The 21068-nt window shown below is 44.4% G+C and overlaps 1 protein-coding gene across 1 annotated transcript in view; it reads right to left on the bottom strand.

The window, feature by feature from the left end:
* Positions 1-761: 761 nt before the first annotated feature.
* Positions 762-21068, bottom strand: part of LOC112225775 (Na(+)/H(+) exchange regulatory cofactor NHE-RF2) — a 70193-nt gene continuing 49886 nt past the window's right edge. Inside the window, exons 3-6 of the mRNA XM_042314803.1 lie at positions 12338-12556; positions 2870-3023; positions 2262-2380; positions 762-1815 (exon numbers count right to left, since the gene is read on the bottom strand). Of these exons, the coding sequence (XP_042170737.1) occupies positions 1648-1815; positions 2262-2380; positions 2870-3023; positions 12338-12556 (660 nt within the window). The 3' untranslated portion in view covers positions 762-1647. The remainder of the gene's footprint in view (positions 1816-2261; positions 2381-2869; positions 3024-12337; positions 12557-21068) is intronic.

Genomic DNA, 21068 nt, shown 5'->3' with positions numbered 1-21068 from the left:
TTTGATACGCTGGGCTCACTTTCAATCCCGTACAATATCCATCTTGTTATTTCATACATTATTTGTATCTATACTTTTGCATATAAAAGGTGTTCGGCTCATAGATGGAGATGCTCATAACAAGTAATACAGCATTATACATGCTCATAATAAGTAATACAGCATTATACATGCTCATACTGTAGCAAGTAATATAGCATTATATTTGCTTATAAAAGGTAAAGCATGATAGATACTCATAACTAGTAATAACACATACCTGCAGGCTTTACGTAAATGTTACAAGGTGTTACATAGATCTCATACATCTTTAAAGTGGTCATATCATCCCCAGACTATCTTCTCCTGCTATGGTACATTCATGTCCCAATCCTCATACATCTCTGAGCAGTGTACTGGAGTGGCTTCATGTTGCTGTGTCTTATTAGCACCCCTGGTGTACTAGACAGGCAGTGTAAAAAAACTCAACGCTTGCTCTATTCACTCTTAACTTGATTGAGGAATTCCCATTCTTGTAATTCTATTTCTATGTCGGGGACATTGGGATATGAAATAGTGGAGAGGATGTCATTGATGTCATAAAGATAAGGGTCCCTTAAATAAACTAAAACTGCCTTAGAATGAGTGAAGCAGACCTATAGGCTAGAGAATCATAGGGGGCTTGTGTGTGTGCATGTATGCATGCATTTAGTCAATGTATCTTAAATGCTATCATATTGAGAGGGAGGGATGGGTGGAGTAAGGCTTTTGATTGTCTATGCATTGTTAACACCATCTATGAATACCAGTTCATATCCAACATAGGGAGCAAAGTGGAAATGTTATGACATTGTGAGAAAACAGATGCTGTGATACAAATACAAACAGAGATGATACAGAAGCAATGCTATTCAGCCTCCAGTTTGTGCTTTTCCTGGTGAGTGAATCCTTGAGTCGTCTGAGGCGCATCGATCACACAATAAAATCACAGGAGGATCATGGGAGGAAGAGTTTTATCCATCTTTGGGCGTACGTTCCTTCTCTTACAGGGTCAAAACAAACCCCAATGTTTAAGATCAGGTCACAGTGTTCACAAACTTCTCACATAGTCCATATTCCCCATACTCCTTATAGCTGGGCTGGCTAACACCTATCATGGTGCTTTTCGACTTTCTAAATCCAAAAATAAGTGCCTCCTCTCTCCAGAGCAGTCCTCAGAGGAGGTGGGAGTTAGTGGTAGAAGAGGAGGTGGGAGTTAGTGGTAGAAGAGGAGGTGGGAGTTAGTGGTAGAAGAGGAGGTGGGAGTTAGTGGTAAAAGAGGAGGGACATTGGATGGTTTAGGGAAAGACTGATGATGACGGGAGGATTCAAAAGAAGCTGGAGTCTCTTATTCCAGTCCAGTCCAGCAGACAAGCTCTCTGGGTGGGATGAGGGTATAGAGAAGGGTGGAAGAAGGGAGGATTGAAGGAGGGGTAAAGGATGAGATGTCCATCATTCCATCCCGTCCATTTTGGAAGCAGGGGGGAGTGGGTGTTGGATGGCCAACGCTCAAAGAACAACATTCTATCTGCATATTAGGAATGTTGGAATGTAGGAATGTTGAAGGTAAGTTACAGAAATGTCAAATTCGACAGTCTTTCTGCTTCTCTCATTGGGTGGCAGAAAAGTTCAGAAGTTGCTGAAGAGCTGGTGTTTTTTGTCCCAGTCCATCTGAGGGGCTCTCTTCTTGGCTCTCTTGGCGTGTGCCTTCTCTTTGGCCTCAGCCGCAGTGGGACTCAGGAGCAGGCCGATCTCAGCAAACGGGTCCATCAGACGGCTGGCCTCGTCCTCTCCCAGCTAGATACAGAGACAGACAGAGACAGAGACAGACAGAGACAGACAGACATTAATATCAGAGACTACTTGGTAGTTATAGTGTGGTTGACATACACACGCATGGCAGCATTGAGGTCAATTCGATTTCAATTCAATTTCAATTCAGGAAGTAAACGGGAATTCCAATTCTTCTAATTTGCTCTGATTTGGAATTGGTCAAATATGGGAATGGTAACATTGGTAGACCTCAGTTTACTTCCTGAATGTAATGAATTGAAATAGAACCCTGATGTGTAATTCTGATCATATCTGTGTTAATGTGATACATGTGTTATATGAAATAACAAGAGGTTATATACTGTACACTCCAATATAGTCTACACACGCATGCAGACACACATACACACACCTTGCACGCTTTATTGCATGTTTGTACACACACACACACACACACACACACGTCTCACCTGCAGGCTGTTGTCTGGACTGCTCAGGTCAGAGTGGTGTGACTGGATGGAGCTGCTGGTGAAGCTGCCGTTGATCTGAGGACTGGGGGAGCCGTTGGATATGGACGGACCGTCAAAGTCTGGGAAAGAAGGGTCAGAATTACGCTCTACGTACAGATCTAGGATCAGCTTCTCTACCCTTTCCTCCCCCCCAATCCTAACCTGAACCATTAGTGATCCCCCCTACGGGCAGCTTCACCCAACACCCAGAATTACAGGCTCTACGTACAGATCTAGGATCAGCTTCTCTACCCTTTCCTCCCCCCCAATCCTAACCTGAACCATTAGTGATCCCCCCCTACGGGCAGCTTCACCCAACACACAGAATTACAGGCTCAGATTTGGAGGTCAGTAATCTGATGCTGGTTTTGATGAACAACACCGTAACATTTCACTCTAGATTAGGATCATCAACACCATTACTGCCTTCTCAATATGCAACTGTAAAATGTAGATGTACAATTAGACTAGAGACTTGACCCGAGCTGTACTGTGCCTTTGGCATGGTTTATAAGAGTACACTTGAAATAAATATTCTGTTTTACAGATAAACAAGGGCGTAGGCCTACCTTTAACGTGGCTGGCCAATGGGGTGACGCCCATCTTCTTAAAGTGATGGTCTGTGTCAGGGTCCACCACCAGGAGCCTGGTCTCATCTCCTCCTCTCTTTACGAAGGCCACGACCTCCGCATGACGCATGCCCTCCACGTTCACCCCATTCACCTGAAAGGAGAGAAGGGAGAGAGAGGGGAAGAAAGGGTGTTATGGGTGAGTGATGTTAGATGTCTCCATCTATACTGTTGTCTGACTCTGTGATCTGGCCTCGTCACTGTCTCAATGTTTCAATGTCTGACAGATGTTCAAGGCTGTCTGGTTGTGAATATGGATACAGTAGGAAAGAAACAGTGAACTGTAGATCCTGCTGCTGGTTCAGACAGGAACAACTAAGTATCCAAAACAAGTTCTAAAAAAAGCACACTAGTGATGTTGGTTGGTCGGTCGTCTGTCATTACTGGTGTGCAGACTTTACACTGGTTGACTTACAGTTGATTTCTGATTCGTCCACATTGGACCAGTGCAGCAGGTCACCAGTCTCAATCCAACAACATTCTCTTTACCTGACCCAGCGTTTTAGAGAACACATTCACAACTGTCCAAAACTATGGTATAGCCTAAACTAAAATACTTATTTATTCAGACAAGGATCAACTGAATACGCAAACCGTTACGTGATCCAAACAGTAGAGGGTACTATGCACCAAAACGATCATTTCCCACCGGACTCAATGAAGAGTGAGGACAAAACCTGTGAGGAATCAGACACACATTTTTGCAACATAGAGAGAATATTCTGCATTCCTTCCTCAATGACGTACAAACTGAACAGAATACCTTTACATTCCATACCCCAGTACAACAAGGATGGAACGAGCATGTAAGCTAATGGGCTCTAACAGTAGAACATCATTTATTTGTTTCCTTTTCAAACACTTTCTCTCTCTCTTTGGTCACAGTAAACCCTCTTTTATTGGTTCGGCAACTTGTGAATTCAGCTGGAAAAGAGTGAGGGGGTGTGTGAGGGGAGCGAGAGTGTCTGAAAGGTAAGAAGAAGCACTCACACCTCCACCTCAGTCACTAACACATCAGCAAGTTTCTGTTGGAGAGTTTCTCCCTGTGACTTTCCACAGACTCCTGTGTGTTCCATTAACTCTATTCAGCGAGTACTGTAGCTTTGCACGATGCTGCCTGCCTTAACGTTGGTACACCATCAAATATTGATGCCTAGCTTCTGCTGAACCAATAGTGTGGGTTTCAGGTATCAGTGTCCTGAGGGGGATTTTGTTTTAAAATTCAGTAACGCTGCTGCTTATGAAGTGAGGGCAGTAGGAGTTGGTTGTGACACAGACTGGTCTAATACACTGTAACAGCACGGCTAGATACCAGACTGGTCTAATACACTGTAACAGCACGGCTAGATACCAGACTGGTCTAATACACTGTAACAGCACGGCTAGATACCAGACTGGTCTAATACACTGTAACAGCACGGCTAGATACCAGACTGGTCTAATACACTGTAACAGCACGGCTAGATACCAGACTGGTCTAATACACTGTAACAGCACGGCTATATACCAGACTGGTCTAATACACTGTAACAGCACGGCTAGATACCAGACTGGTCTAATACACTGTAACAACACGGCTAGATACCAGACTGGTCTAATACACTGTAACAGCACGGCAAGATACCAGACTGGTCTAATACACTGTAACAGCACGACTAGATACCAGACTGGTCTAATACACTGTAACAGCACGGCTAGATACCAGACTGGTCTAATACACTGTAACAGCACGGCTAGATACCAGACTGGTCTAATACACTGTAACAACACAGCTAGATACCAGACTGGTCTAATACACTGTAACAGCACGGCTAGATACCAGACTGGTCTAATACACTGTAACAGCACGACTAGATACCAGACTGGTCTAATACACTGTAACAACACAGCTAGATACCAGACTGGTCTAATACACTGTAACAACACAGCTAGATACCAGACTGGTCTAATACACTGTAACAGCACGGCTAGATACCAGACTGGTCTAATACACTAATACACTGTAACAGCACGGCTAGGTACCAGACTGGTCTAATACACTGTAACAGCACGGCTAGATACCAGACTGGTCTAATACACTGTAACAGCACGGCTAGATATCAGACTGGTCTAATACACTGTAACAACACGGCTAGATACCAGACTGGTCTAATACACTGTAACAGCAGCTAGATACCAGACTGGTCTAATACACTGTAACAGCACGGCTAGATACCAGACTGGTCTAATACACTGTAACAGCACGGCTAGATACCAGACTGGTCTAATACACTGTAACAGCACGGCTAGATACCAGACTGGTCTAATACACTGTAACAGCACGGCTAGATATCAGACTGGTCTAATACACTGTAACAGCACGACTAGATATCAGACTGGTCTAATACACTAACAGCATGGCTAGATACCCTACTCTCTCATAACTAACATTACATAGGAAATGTAAAAGTCTAGTGCCTGTTAAGGCTAGGGAGAGACTAGGAGGAGGGAAAAAGGGGAGGAAAGAATGTGTAAAACCAAGAGAAGTTGTGTGAAAGAGAAAAAGAGAAAAAAGAAAGAGCATGAAAGAGAGTTAATACACTGATAACTGTTATGGTGCTGACATCTCTATCTATTCTTTCTCTCAGACTGGTCCCTCTCTGTAATCCCTCACGTTCTGTCTCCAGACTGGTCTAATCTCACTGTAACAACACTGTCTATCCCAGACTCGCTCTGTCTCTCTACTCTGTCTATCCCTCTCGGCTAGTCTCAGACTGGTCTATCCCTCTCGCTCTGTCTCGGCTCTGTCTATCCAGACTGCTCTGTCTCTCTACTCTGTCTATCCCTCTCGCTCTGTCTCTCAGACTGTCTATCCCTCTCGCTCTGTCTCTCTGTCTATCCCAGACTGGTCTAATACACTGTAATCCCTCTCGCTCTAGATACCAGACTGGTCTATCCCTCTGTAACAGTCTCTCTCTAGTCTATCCAGACTGGCTCTGTCTCTCTGTCTGGTCTATCCCTCTCGCTCTCCAGACTGTCTATCCACTGCTCTGTCTCTCTCTCTAGATATCCCTCTGGTCTGTCTCTACACTGTCTATCCCTCTCGCTAGATACTCAGACTGGTCTAATCCACTGCTCTGTCTCTCTGATATCCCTCTGGTCTGTCTACTCTGTCTATCCCTCTCGCTAGATACCAGACTGGTCTATCCACTGTAACAGTCTCTCTCTAGATACCAGACTGCTCTGTCTCTCTACTCTGTCTATCCCTCTCGCTAGTCCAGACTGGTCTAATCCACTGTAACAGCACTGTCTAGATACCAGACTGGTCTAATCCACTAACAGCTCTGTCTCTCTGATATCCCTCTGGTCTGTCACTAACAGCATGGCTATCCCCTCGCTCTGTCTCTCTGTCTATCCCTCTCGCTCTCCAAGAGAAGTCTCTGTCTATCCCTCTCTATTCTCTGTCTCTCTCTCTGTCTATCCCTCTCGCTCTGTCTCTCTCTCTGTCTATCCCTCTCGCTCTGTCTCTCTGTCTCTGTCCCTCTCGCTCTGTCTCTCTCTCTGTCTATCCCTCTCGCTCTGTCTCTCTCTCTGTCTATCCCTCTCTGTCTCTCTCTCTGTCTCTGTCCCTCTCGCTCTGTCTCCCTCTCTGTCTATCCCTCTCGCTCTGTCTCTCTCTCTGTCTCTGTCCCTCTCGCCATTAAAGTAGGTGTCAGAACATAGGCTCAGTGGAGTCATCACACACTAATTGGTAGAGATTCGTCTCATCATACCAGCCCTAGTGCATGAGGAGGAACAAGCCCCCTTTGTGTTGGGATAGGGGAGCAGGTGTTGTGTCATGTTTCATAGCAGCAGCAATCCTTCACAATCCAACAAAACAATCCAGCCCACTCAAGCTAATTAATAGGGCCCTTGTTCGTTAGGCGACTCCCACACAATACAACAGTCAGTGTAGTGCCAGTGGTCCAAAGCTGTTTTTCATTGGAATACAGTGCTGTTGGAATGCTTTACAGAGCAGTCGTTTTCAAGGTACAATCATAATCGTCAGTGCTTGCTTAGGTTGTACACCCTGGAATGTTTCCATTGGTTTACCTTTGTGTGTGTGTGTGTGTGTGTGTGTGTGTGTGTGTGTGAGAGAGAGAATGGGTCTTCACCTTGCTAATGAGCTGCTGACAGATGGACCAAGCAGTGCACCGTGCCACACAGTTGCTTGGTCAGAGACATCCTCCATTAGCCACAGAGAATAACACACACATAATCATCCTCTAGTCAACCGCTGAGCCCACACACCTGCCTGGGGTTACCTAGGCCAAACCCCCGGGGCTCTGCCTGCAGTTTCAGCAGGTACAGTGACCTAGCCACTTAGCACTAATCTAGCTAGAACGAACAGACACAGCATTCAAACCAATGACTGAGTGAAACAGGGCTTCACTGACTACAGTTTACTGACACTGACCTGTATAGGGAAACTGCATAAGGTAAAAGTAGTCCTTGACCCCAGATCTAGGACCAGATCAGCCTACTCCTGATCCTAACCTATATGATTATAGGCAGTGATGTAAAGTACACTAAATGACCAAAAGTATGTGGACACCTGCTCACTGAACATCTCATTCCAAAATCATGCGCATTGATATGGAGTTGGTCCCCCCTTTGCTGCTATAACAACCTCCACTCTTCTGGGAAGGCTTTCCACTAGATGTTGGAACATTGCTGTGTGGACTTGCTTCCATTCAGCCACAAGAGCATTAGTGAGGTTGCACACTGATGTTGGTCGATTAGGCCTGGCTTCCAGTCGGCACTCCAATTCATCCCGAAGATGTTCGGTGGGGTTGAGGTCAGGGCTCTGTACAGGCCAGTCAAGTTCTTCCACACTGATCTTGACAAACCATTTCTGTACGGACGTCGCTTTATGCACTGGGGCATTGCCATGCTGAAACAGGAAAGGGCCTTCCCCAAACTGTTGCCACAAAGTTGGAAGCCCAGAATCATCTAGAATAAGGGGCCTAGCCCAAACCATGAAAAACTGCCCCAGACCATTATTCCCCCTCCACCAAACTTTACCGTTGGCACTATGCATTGGGGCAGGTAGTGTTTTCCTGCCATCCGCCAAACCCAGATTCATCCGTCAGACTGCCAGGTGGCGAAGCATGATTCATCACTCCAGAGAACGCGTTTCCACTGCTCCAGAGTCCAAGCTTTATACCATTCCAGCTGACGCTTGGTATTGCTCATGGTGATCTTAGGCTTGTGTGCGACTGCTCGGCCATGGAAACTCATTTTTATGAAGCTCCCGACAAACAGTTGTTGTGCTGCTGATGCTTCCAGAGGCAGTTTGGAACTCAGTAGTGAGTGTTGCAACCGGTGATAGATGATTTTAACGCACCACACACTTCAGCACTCGGCGGTCCCATTCTGTGAGCTTATGTGGCACACCACTTCGTGGCTGAGCTGTCGTTGCTCCTAGACGTTTCCACTTTACATTAACAGCACTTACAGTTGAGCGGGGCAGCTCTAGCAGGGCAGAAATTTGACGAACAGACTTGTTGGAAAGGTGGCATCCTATGATGCTGCCAATGTTTGTCTAGGGAGATTTCATGGCGGTGAGCTCGATTTTATACACCTGTCAGCAACGGGTGTGGCTAAAATAGCCAAATCCACTAATTTGAAGAGTTGTCCACATACTTTTGTATATATGGTGTAATTAAGTAAAAATACTTTAAAGTACTACTTAAGTAGTTTTTTGGTGTATCTGTACTTTACTATTTATATTTTTGACAACTTTAAATTTTCCTCCACTGTAGTCCTAAAAAAATTATGTACCTTTTACTTAATACATTTTCCCTGACACCCAAAAGTAGTCATTACATTTTCAATGCTTAGCAGGACAGGAAAATGGTCCACGCACTTATCAAGAGAGCATCCCTGGTCATGCCTACTGCCTCTGATCTGGGCGGACTCACTAAACACACGTGCTTCGTTTGTAAATTATGTCTGAGTGTTGGAGTGTGCCCCTGGTTATCCGTACATTTAAAAACAAGAAACTTGTGCCATCTGGTTTGCTTAATATAAGGAATGTGAAATTATTTATACTTTTACTTTTGATACCTAAGTATATTTTAGCAATTACATTTACTTTTGATACTTAAGTATATTTAAAACCAAATAGTTTAAAAAAACTTTAACTCAAGTATTTTACTGGGTGACTTTCAGTCTATCGGTAAATAGCCCACCCATTTTTACCTACCTCATCCCCATCCTGTTTTTATTTATTTACTTTTCTGCTCTTTTACACACCTATATCTCTACCTGTACATGACCATCTGATCATTTATCACTCTAGTGTTAATCTGTAAAATTGTAATTATTCGCCTACCTCCTCATGCCTTTTGCACACAATGTGTATATAGACTCTTTTTTTTGTACTGTGTTATTAACTTGTTAATTGTTTACTCCATGTGTATCTCTGTGTTGTCTGTTCACACTGCTATGCTTTATCTTGGCCAGATCGCAGTTGCAAATGAGAACTTGTTCTCAACTAGCCTACCTGGTTAAATAAAGGTGAAATAAAAATAAAATATTTTTTTTTCTATCAAGGTATCTTTAATTTTATTCAAGTATGACAATTGGGTACTTTTTCCACCACTGATTATAGGGACCCTGAATCAGTGGGTAGGGAGTAACTTCACTTAGCGCTAATCTAGCTAACACAGACAGGGTTTCAATGACTATAGACAAACCACTCTGAGCTGAAACTGTACACCCAGACTGTGTTCATTAGAAATCCCTTTCACTCGGTCCTGTCAAAACACAGCTGATACTGTTGAGCCCCATTCATACAGGAAAGGAGAAGGCCAAGGCGTTTAACTGTTGTGTTCAGAGGAGGACACCAATACAGGTTCTTGATCTACAAATACCTTCTTGAATATGATGTGGTGGAATGTCACAGCTGGTTGCAGACATATTGGGGAAGGTAATGCATAGACGTAGAATGAGATTCTATTGTTATGAATTGAAGAGCACAGTAGAGACAGACAGTATTGTATTGTCTCAAGTATTTGGCCTCTCTGAGAGCTTACTTTATCTAAGCAGTGGGGAGGGGAGTCAGTGGAATGTCTTACAGTGCTGCATTGAACTATACCCTGTATTAACCCAATGGAGCCCATTGTATTTACTGTCCTGTGTAGCCATCTGTATCTGTCTCTCTCTCCCTGGGCGTGTGTGTATTCAGGTTCAGGGCAAGGTATCTCTGTCTCTCTCCCTGGGCGTGTGTATTCAGGTTCAGGGCAAGGTATCTCTGTCTCTCTCTCTGGGCGTGTGTATTCAGGTTCAGGGAAGGGTATCTCTGTCTCTCTCTCTGGGCGTGTGTATTCAGGTTCAGGGAAGGGTATCTCTGTCTCTCTCTCTGGGTGTGTGTATTCAGGTTCAGGTTCAGGGCAGGGTATATCTGTCTCTCTCCCTGGGCGTGTGTATTCAGGGAAGGGTATCTGTCTTTTAAATTTTTAATTTTTACCTTTATTTTACTAGGCAAGTCAGTTAAGAACAAATTCTTATTTTCAATGACGGCCTAGGAAGAGTGGGTTCAGGGGCAGAACGACAGATTTGTACCTTGTCAGCTCGGGGATTCGAACTTGCAACCTTTCGGTTACTAGTCCAACACTCTAACCACTAGGCTACCCTGCCGCCTCTCTCCCTGGGCGTGTGTATTCAGGTTCAGGGAAGGGTATCTCTGTCAATTACATTTCAATTTAAGGGGCTTTATTAGGAACTGGACCTTTTTTGGAACACCATCATTTTTGTCTTACTGAGATTTACTGTCAGGGCCCAGGTCTGACAGAATCTGTGCAGAAGATCGAGGTCTCTCTGTCTCTGGATGTGTGTCTTCGGGTGCAGGGCAGGGACTCTTTAGTCTCTATATAAACATGATAAAACCTATTTCTGGACCATACAGCACATAGACAGGGAGTGACCTGGCCTGTTATTGTCATCTAACAGACACAGGAAGCTAGCTCCCATAGCTACAGATCACTCTCCCTGTTTCCTGTTGCTGGACAGACAGAGGCACATCAAAGCATTGAAAGCAACTCCTCCCTCTAGTGCCAGGGTGTGTACAGCCGTCCGTGTTACTCGTACTGTATGGGCAGGACTGGAATGGTATAGCCGTTCATGTGTGTGTGAGTCTCTCTTTGACCCTGTTGGGGTCTACTGTATCCAACTGCTCTGCCTGCCATATTACACTGTTTTTACTGTTTCCAGCCTTGTGTTTTCACCACAACGCCATGGTAACGTCATGGTAACGCTACGAGCCAGGTTAGGTTTAGTTAAACCAAGCTAGATTCTGTTTGACCCTGTGTTTTTGATGCAGTGTATTTTACGCCCTGTCTGACCCTGTATTTGGCCCTGCCTGACCCTGTATTTGGCCCTGTCTGACCCTGTTTTGGCCCTGTGTGGCCTTGTTAGGCCCTGATGTACTGCTCTGGGGTCAGGGCTCATGGGAATGTGTCTGGGGGTCTGATTGAGAGGGTGTATGGTGAGCAGGATCAGTATGTTTCACACGTCTGCTTCTCCCCTGTGTCTCCTTCTATCCCTCTATCTCTGACCCTCTGCTTTCCCACCATCCCTTCTTCTCCCACACATTCAGGCCTCATATGTTTCTCTCTTGTCTGTATCCTGCTTTCAGACTGAATAACCTCTCCCCCTATCAGCCTGTCCTCCTTAATCTCAACTAAAACATGTGTGAGATGAGGCTGGGCTCCAGGCCGTGTTATAGCAGTGGTATCGTTAGAGGGGTTAAACCAGGCACATGTGGCCCTGCACACGCATGAAGGATGAGCATCGAGACTTCTGCCACACGAGGTCACACCTGTGTACACACACTGATAAGCACAAACATTCACAAGCAAGCACACATACATTTGCATGTACATAGGGGAGTAAAATGCCTCTTGGGGTCTCACTCTGTATCCCTTATGTTCAATCACCCCACTCCCTCTCTTTCTCTGTTCTATAAACCCCCTTAATTAGGGTGTTCCAACCCCATTTCTCAAAGCCCACCTCATTAGGGTCTCATTAGGACCAATGTAAACTAGCTGATTGGAGCCTGTCTCCTTCTCTCTCACCACTTGTCTAAAGTTTACAAACCAAGCCTCTACTGGTCCATAGTTCCGTGATTATGAAGACATCAGACTCCCTCCTCCTTCTCCCACCAATCCCCTGCACCTCTATTCTCCTCCTGGACTAGCCCTTCTTCCCAGCCTCCTCCTCACACACCTATCCTCACCTTCATGAAAAATAAACCCCTTCATGGAGCTCCACAGCCCCCCCACCAGTCTTCTTCAGTCTCTAACCACTTGCCCTCTTTCGACACCAATCCTCCCCTCCTCCACCCATCCCACTCTCCTCTCCTTCACCCATCCCCTCTCTCCTCACCTCTATGAGTCTGTCCTGTGGTCTGAGCCCGGCGTGGTCGGCTGGAGACCCAGGGTCCAGGGAGCGGATGTACTGGCCCGGCCGGGACTTCTCACTGTGCAGGTTGAAGCCGTAGCCAGTCTCGGCCCGCACCAGGTGGCACAGCCTGGGGAACAGCTCCGATGGGTCCACTGGTGTCCGCGCCACCTGGGCATGGGCATTAACATGGGCCAGAGCCTCCTGTAGTGAACAGAGAGAAAGATACACAATATCATCTACAGTTGAGTCATATACAGTACTATAAGTACTACTATAAGTACTCAAAGAAGTCCTGTCAGATGTAAGTGCAGAAGGAAGAAGTTTGGATCCCTCCAATAGTCTTTATTGCTTGTTTGTGTTCTCTACCAAACAAACACCACTAATGTGTTTAATTTGTTGTCCATTATCACAGGGAAATGAAATGTGTCTTCTGCTTGATCCCAACCCCTACCTATCTACTGTATATCCAGTTCAACTTGAGTCAGAGAAGCAGAACAGATTGAAGATACGACCCCTACCTATCTACTGTATATCCAGTTCAACTTGAGTCAGAGAAGCAGAACAGATTGAAGATACGACCCCTACCTATCTACTGTATATCCAGTTCAACTTGAGTCAGAGAAGCAGAACAGATTGAAGATACGACCCCTACCTATCTACTGTATATCCAGTTCAACTTGAGTCAGAGAAGCAGAACAGATTGAAGATAGAAAGCAGAACAGATTGAAGATACCCCTACCTATCTACTGTATATCCAGTTCAACTTGAGTCAGAGAAGCAGAACAGATTGAAGATAGAACTTGAGTCAGAGAAGCAGAACAGATTGAAGATACCTATCTACTGACCCCTACCTATCTACCTATCTACTGTATATCCAGTTCAACTTGAGTCAGAGAAGCAGAACAGATTGAAGATACGACTACCTATCTACTGTATATCCAGTTCAACTTGAGTCAGAGAAGCAGAACAGATTGAAGATACGACCCCTACCTATCTACTGTATATCCAGTTCAACTTGAGTCAGAGAAGCAGAACAGATTGAAGATACGACCCCTACCTATCTACTGTATATCCAGTTTAACTTGAGTCAGAAGCAGAACAGATTGAAGATACCCACACATAGTATGTACAACACCAGCACATGTACTAAGGCCATATGAGCAGAGAGAGAAATCTTCCGTGACAGATCATCCTGATGTTATTACAGTAAGATGACTGTCAAAGAAATCAAATAGTTATCACACCACAGGAATGTCCATACTGTATGTAGGCCTGTAATCTCCTTAACACTGCTAGCCTATCAGTGGAAAAAACACTCAGCAGCTGCTCTATACGGAGTCTATAGTTGTAATGTCAATGATTTGGACTTTAAGTATAGAAAGACAATCTCCAACTCAAAGACCTTCCCTTTGTATAAAACTAACTCATCTCAACACCACATAACACTCACCTCAACCACAGCCACACATAACAACTGATTATCAGGAAAGTGATATGCAATCTGAGATAAAAGGGTTTCAAACAAGTTCTTCAGCTGTCCCCATAGGATAACCCTTTTTGGTTCCAGGATAACCCTTTTTGGTTCCAGGATAACCCTTTTTGGTTCCAGGTAGAACCCTTTTGTGTTTGATGTAGAGCCCTCGGTGGAAAGGAACCTGGAACTAAAACGGTTCTAGCTGAAGAACCCTTTTAGGTTCTATATAGCACCTTTTTCTAAGACTGTAGACTACACTGTACATGGGAATCGGAGTACATGTTGTGTTGAGTATCTGTGTAAAACGTCACAATGAGCATCTAGTGTCATGACTTCAGCCGAAGTCGGCTCCTCTCCTTGTTCGGGCGGCGTTCGGTGATCAACGTTACCGGCTTTCTAGCCATCGCCGCTCCATTTTTCATGTATCCATTTGTTTTGTCTTGTTCCCTGCACACCTGGTTTTCATTCCCCAATCAATCTACATGTATTTATTCCCCTGTTCCCCATCATGTCTTTGTGTGAGATTGTTTGTTACGTGTGTATTGTGTTATTGTTTGTTACGTGTGTATTTTTCATGAAGATGTTTATTGTTAAACATAATTCTTGTGACGGTTTTGCGCGTTTTGCACTTTTGCCTAAATAAAGTGTGCGCCTGTTTACAAATCCCTGCTCTCCTGCACCTGAATTCGCTACCAGTACGTACACTTCTGACATCTAGGTTCATTCACTAACAATACGTGTCACTGGTGACAGAGTAATTGTTATTAATGACATGGTGTAACCTCACCTCCACTGTGGGGTGATAAGGAGTGGTAAAGGGGGTGTAGGGGGTCTGGGCTAACCCCCATATGGGACCCTATCCCTCAAACACCCAATGAAGAACACATAACTGCCACACGTTATCAGTGTGTGTGCGTGTGTACTATCACACAATATCTGCATTATACATCGCCTGTCATCAAACAATACATCCAGTCCTGCCAAGGTATTTTTAGCAGACAGACACACAGGGTGTGGTGCACTATGTTGGCTCATATGGAGGGACGACAACAATGGTCGGCCATTCGCTGGGCATAGAGGGAGACAAGGAGGGAGGGATGGGTGTGGGATGGAAGGAGTACGCAGATGTATGATGTCACTTTTAGAAGTATTACGAGGTAGATATCTAATAGGGGAGGGAAAATCTGTTTTAATACTTACTAAATCTCTCTCCTCAACACCAAAATATAAAACATGGCCCATTTCATGGACAGAATTCCATAAAATTGCTTAAACCAACAGCGTTCCGGGAAGGATGCCCTAAGAAAGTCACCCAGGCCTGATGTGGAATACAATGGAATGATTCAGACTGATTTCATTCAAATTAATTCTTATTGGCAGAAAAGCTGGAAGTGACCGCAAGGCCAGGAGGAATAATAATACAGAGGGTCACATAGCTATTAGCACCCAGGGATCTGTCCTGGATCCACATAGAAAGAGATTGAGCGAAAGAGAGGATATAAAGAGAGGAAAGAGGGAGAGAGGTAGAGAGAGAGATGGAGAGAAAAAGTTGAGAAGAAAGAGAGAGGTTGTGTATGAAAGAAGAAACAAGAGAGTTGAAACAGAGAGCGAGAGTGAGTGAGTTCTGGAAGGTCTGAGAGTAAGATAGACAGTGTGAACAGCCCTGCTGGTAGACATTAGAGAGGAGAGACGGTCGTCCCTGCCAAGCCAACCTCTGACTGCCCGTCCACACAGCACTAATCACCCCCTGGAGGGTGGCCCATGTCATCGTCCCTATGTACGTGTGTGTGTCTTCCTCTTTCTGTGCCAAAGGCCCTCTTCGCTCTACCTTAGCCAGCACCATCTGTGAGGGCCAATCTAGGCTGAGGTGCAGCGAAACTGGAGACGTCTTATTAAAGAGTGGTGATTGGCTTGGAGGAAAAACAATGCATCAGTTAACAAGAAGGGACTTGGAAGATATGAGAAGCCTTCTGAGGATCTGTCCAATCCAAGTGGTCATAACAACTCTGACAATACTGGATATCTAAATGGGATTTCTCTGTTTCTGCAAGCCAGATGGCAATGATCAAATGTCAGTACACCAACAGCCGTTCTTGTGATTGTTTTCTCCTGTTTCTGAAGGGCAAGATAACATATATTAAAGGAAAGGAGGAAAAACAGAGGAGAAGTAAACAAAGGAAAATAATCAATGTTATGACATGATGTATGTTATGACACGATCATTATGAGACGATGTATGTTATGACACGATCATTATGAGACGATGTATGTTATGACACGATCATTATGAGACGATGTATGTTATGACACGATCATTATGAGACGATGTATGTTATGACACGATCATTATGAGACGATGTATGTTATGACACGATCATTATGAGACGATGTATGTTATGACACGATCATTATGAGACGATGTATGCTATGACACGATCATTATGAGACGATGTATGTTATGACACGATCATTATGAGACGATGTATGCTTTGACACGATCATTATGAGACGATGTATGTTATGACAAGATCATTATGAGACGATGTACCTTATACAAACATTAAAGAAGTGGTTGTTACATGTGGTGTACTGCACTGAGCTTGGTGTTACAACATCTTTCAGTTATAGTCACTCTCACACCTGTGGCGGGTGTGGAAGGACTGGTTAGTTGAGCTGACAGCCAGCAGAGATAGAGAATATAAATCACAACACTGCCAAATATGGCCGCCCTCCAGGCTTCACTCCTCCAACTCCACTTGGCAACAGTGTGGGAGTTTTGGAGCCAACTGGGAACAAGAATAAGAGGTATTTCCTATCTAGGTTAATGATGATATCTGTAATTATGGATGGATATAAAGCCAGTGTTCATGTGGTAGTTTCATTAGTTCTTTTTCAGGTGGGGTTAGGCAGTTTTCAACCTCCACCCCTATTTATGAGGGAAAAATGGACTATTCCAACGTTATCACTGTAGAAAAGACTTGATCCATGTTAGAATGATTTTTTTTTAAATGGGTCAGTCTCTAATGGGTCAGTGGCTTTTAGATATTTTGATGAGAAACAGAACAAAATCGAGTTTTTGCTTTTTCCCTTCTGTCGGCAAACAAGCCTATAATCAGGAAATCACTTCAGGGTGAGAACTCAAACCTTGTTTTGGAAAATCAAGTGTTCTGTTTAGGAACTCTGTACAGAATGACATTCTCCAATCCCATTCCAATATGTGTGAGCTACGTTTCTGTTCTGAACACGGCCATTGGAAACAAACAGGCATAAATTCTAATGATTCCTAAAGGAAAATCCAAACAATGTTTTCTACCTTCATGATATCCATACAACATAGTCAGGCTGAGTGCAGGGCTTTTCCTGGTCAAGTCACATTGTCAGGAAACAGTATAAGTACTGTACTGCACTGTAAGTAGGGTCAGGAGTTTTTCCTGACCACATGACCTGACCAGGAAGAACTCAAGGCCCTGGTATTAGGATAGAACTAGGTCCTGGTATTAGAATAGAACTAGGCCCTGGTATTAGAACAGAACTAGGCCCTGGTATTATAATAGACTAGGCCCTGGTATTATAATAGACTAGGCCCTGGTATTAGAACAGAACTAGGCCCTGGTATTATAATAGACTAGGCCCTGGTATTATAATAGACTAGGCCCTGGTATTAGAACAGACCTAGGCCCTGGTATTAGAACAGACCTAGGCCCTGGTATTAGAACAGACTAGGCCCTGGTATTAGAACAGAACTAGGCCCTGGTATTAGAACAGAACTAGGCCCTGGTATTAGAATAGAACTAGGCCCTGGTATTAGAACAGAACTAGGCCCTGGTATTAGAACAGAACTAGGCCCTGGTATTAGAACAGAACTAGGCCCTGGTATTATAATAGAACTAGGCCCTGGTATTATAATAGAACAGAGAACAGACTAGGCCCTGGTATTAGAACAGACCTAGGCCCTGGTATTAGAACAGACCTACCCTAGGCCCTGGTATTAGAACAGAACTATGCCCTGGTATTAGAACAGAACTAGGCCCTGGTATTAGAACAGACCTAGGCCCTGGTATTAGAACAGACCTAGGCCCTGGTATTAGAACAGAACTAGGCCCTGGTATGCTTTCCTGCCTGCCTGCCTGCCTGCCTGTGTGATGTGTGTGTCTCTGTATGAGGCCCCCAGTCCTGCCTCAAGGACAAGACTCATCCCAATAAACGTCAACCTGCCCTGAGTGTGTGTCTGTACAGCGTGTGTGTGTCTGTACAGTATGTGGTGTGTGTGTGTAAGATTATGATGGAGCATGTGTCAATGTGTGTGTGTGTTTTCTCAAATGTGACCACTGGCTGTGTACGTGTGTTTGTGGTTGATGAAATGAGATCAGTGCTGTTGTTGAATTATTCACTAAGAGACTGCTGGGATAGTTGGATCATGACCACTGTTAACCCTGTCACTACCAAGGATCATTGACTCTCTGTCTAGTATCACTACTCAGGACTGTGCCAGCCAGTGTGTGTGAAGTGAATGTGTGTGTGAATGTGGTATATCATAAGTGTGTGTGTGTGGACGTGTTTAACTATACTTGTGGGGACCAGAAGAAGAACCAGAAGTCCCCCACAAGAATAGTAAACTAATTTGACCAACTGGGGACAGTTTGTTGGTCCCCACAAGGTCAAATGCTATTTCTAGGGGGTTAAGGTTAGAATTAGCGTTAGGGTTAGAATTAGGTTTACGGTTAAGAGCTAGGGTTAGAAGCTAGGGTTAGTTTTGGGGTTAGGGTTAGGAGCTGGGCTTAGTTTTAGGATTAGTTTTGGGGTTAGGGTTAGGAGCTAGGGTTAGTTTTAGGGTTAGGAGCTAGGGTTAGTTTTAGGGTTAGGAGCTAGGGTTAGTTTTAGGGTTAGTTTTAGGGTTAGGAGCTAGGGTTAGGAGCTAGGGTTAGGAGCTAGTTTTGGGGTTAGGGTTAGTTTTAGGGTTAGGAGCTAGGGTTAGTTTTGGGGTTTGGGTTAGGAGCTAGGGTTAGTTTTAGGGTTAGGGCTAGTTTTTTAGGGTTAGGAGCTAGGGTTTTTAGGGTTAGTTTAGTTTTGGGGTTAGGAGCTAGGGTTAGTTTTGGGGTTAGGGTTAGGAGCTAGGGTTAGTTTAGGGTTAGGAGCTAGGGTTAGTTTTGGGGTTAGGGTTAGTTTTAGGGTTAGGTTATCGGGGTTAATGTTAGGGTTAGTTTTAGGGTGTAAGGAAAAAGGAGCTAGGATATTGAATGGTCCTGAATTTTGGGGTTAAGTCCCCATGTTAGGGTTAGGTTAGTTTTATTGACAAGACTGTGTGTGTGTGTGTGTGTGTGTGCATGCGTGCGTGTGGTGATGCTTTATCTGTAACCTAGTAGGGGAATCCCTAATGTGTGTGTGTGTGTTGTCATCGATGTATTCAGCTGTATGATTTCCATAAGGGGATTAATGCTAACCCAATATCCTCTGGAGAAGAGGATCACATTTCTTATGAGCCCTAAAGGTTAGTGTATGCAGTGTGTCCTGAAAACAAATCAAATTTAAACACCTTCATTAGGCTCAGAAACCCAGTAAAACCCCAAACAGGCTGCAGGTGTAAAGCACGGAAAAAACTGAATGGAATGGTGTGTGGGGTGGCCATCCTCTTCTGGCTGTGCCGGGTGGACAGATCAAACAAATGTTCATGGTTTTACAGAACAGTCAGGTGGAGCTGGAGCAGCAGCATGGCCAGGTGGACTGGGGACCAAGGAGTCATCATGTCAGTAATGGCTAGCCACCAAACACATGGTTTTACTATGATAGCCACCTGTGACACACATACTGTATATGGAAACATTCGACTAAAGTGGAAAACAGCCCAGAAGCGGGCGGGCTGACAGAGCGAGGCGGGTGGAAAGGACAGGCTGTATGCTAGCAGGATAGTCCATATCTCATAGTGATGTTGTGTTTCCATTAGTGGATGAATTGGTCTAATGTACCATGTATGGTAAAGCCTCAACACTTAGCTACCTCTTCCAGTTCAAAAAGGTGAGATACGTTGTAATTGAGTGAGGCATCAAAGCGGACAACCCGCCCTTCCGGCTTCGGTTAGGTCATTATAATTCAAAACCATGCATTGAAAAAATAAATCACAGACGCCTCGCACACTCACCTTTAGGCCATAAAAATACCAAAAATGTAATATGAGTTTTCCTAAGATTATTCCTGAAAGTCAAGCTTGTCATTGCACTTTCCATGGCAAGTATTCCTCCTCAAGTAAAACTGGAGAAAGGGTTGTAACATTTTCTGTAAAGACACTAAGTGCACAGAATAGTACAGAACACGTTACAACCACTAGTGACATCATGGCAAACAAATCATCATAGAGTGAACGTGCCCTCAGCAGTAGCACATTGCTGATGTCATGAGTACAAGGTATTGTCATGGTGACAGTAGTGTAACCAACACGGCCAGTTTAACTGACATCGCCGGGTCTCACCTTGGGGGCGTGGCCCTCAGGTAAAGGGTCAGATAAGAGGTCATCAACAGGTCAACAGTTAGGAGTTTTTAAAATCAGACACAATCTCATTAGGTGTTAAAAGTAATTACAGGAGAACCACAACACAAAGTCTATTCATATCTGTGAGGCTATGCAATAACATGACATTATGTGTAACTATAGTCATGGGCCTAAACAAAACTAGTCATCATAATGAAAATAGTTTGGTAAGGTCAGTCTGAAGTAACGCAATTGCTGTGTCCCTGAGACTCTGTGCTTAGAAGTTCTGCCCTCAAATAGAGAATGTGTGTGTGTTTCTGTCACACACAGTTCTCCCATTGCTCAATCTGAGGGGAGGGAGAAAGAGAAAGAGAGAGGAGAAGAAGAAGAAAGGAAAGGAGAGACAGAGGTCAGGCAGCTAATTGTTTTTCCCACTGGCTGTATTACGTAATAATCCCCTGTGTTACTGAGGCAACGGTGTGTGTGTGTGTGTTACTGAGGCAGCGGTGTGTGTGTGTGTGTGTGTGAGTTGAGGGTAATTGTGTGTGTGTGTTCTGCAGACTGGGACAAGCATGCTGGGATCTGTTTTCATGGCCTCCTCTGGTTTATCATCAGATAGAGAAAACATAGTGGTGTTCCAGAAAAGGTCCAGTTTCCAGGACCACAAATACAAATTCCATATAGACACCGTTGCCATAAAGCAAACAAAAAATGATATAAATATCAGTGCCACAGGTAACCTCCACAAAGCTGTGAACGAGCTGAGAGACAAGGCA

The sequence above is a fragment of the Oncorhynchus tshawytscha genome, unplaced genomic scaffold (genome assembly GCF_018296145.1).
Source record: "Oncorhynchus tshawytscha isolate Ot180627B unplaced genomic scaffold, Otsh_v2.0 Un_contig_1757_pilon_pilon, whole genome shotgun sequence".
In the NCBI taxonomy this organism is placed as follows: Eukaryota; Metazoa; Chordata; class Actinopteri; order Salmoniformes; family Salmonidae; genus Oncorhynchus; species Oncorhynchus tshawytscha.
Note: the sequence above shows the minus strand (reverse complement) of the source record. Positions and strands in the feature narration are given on the sequence as shown.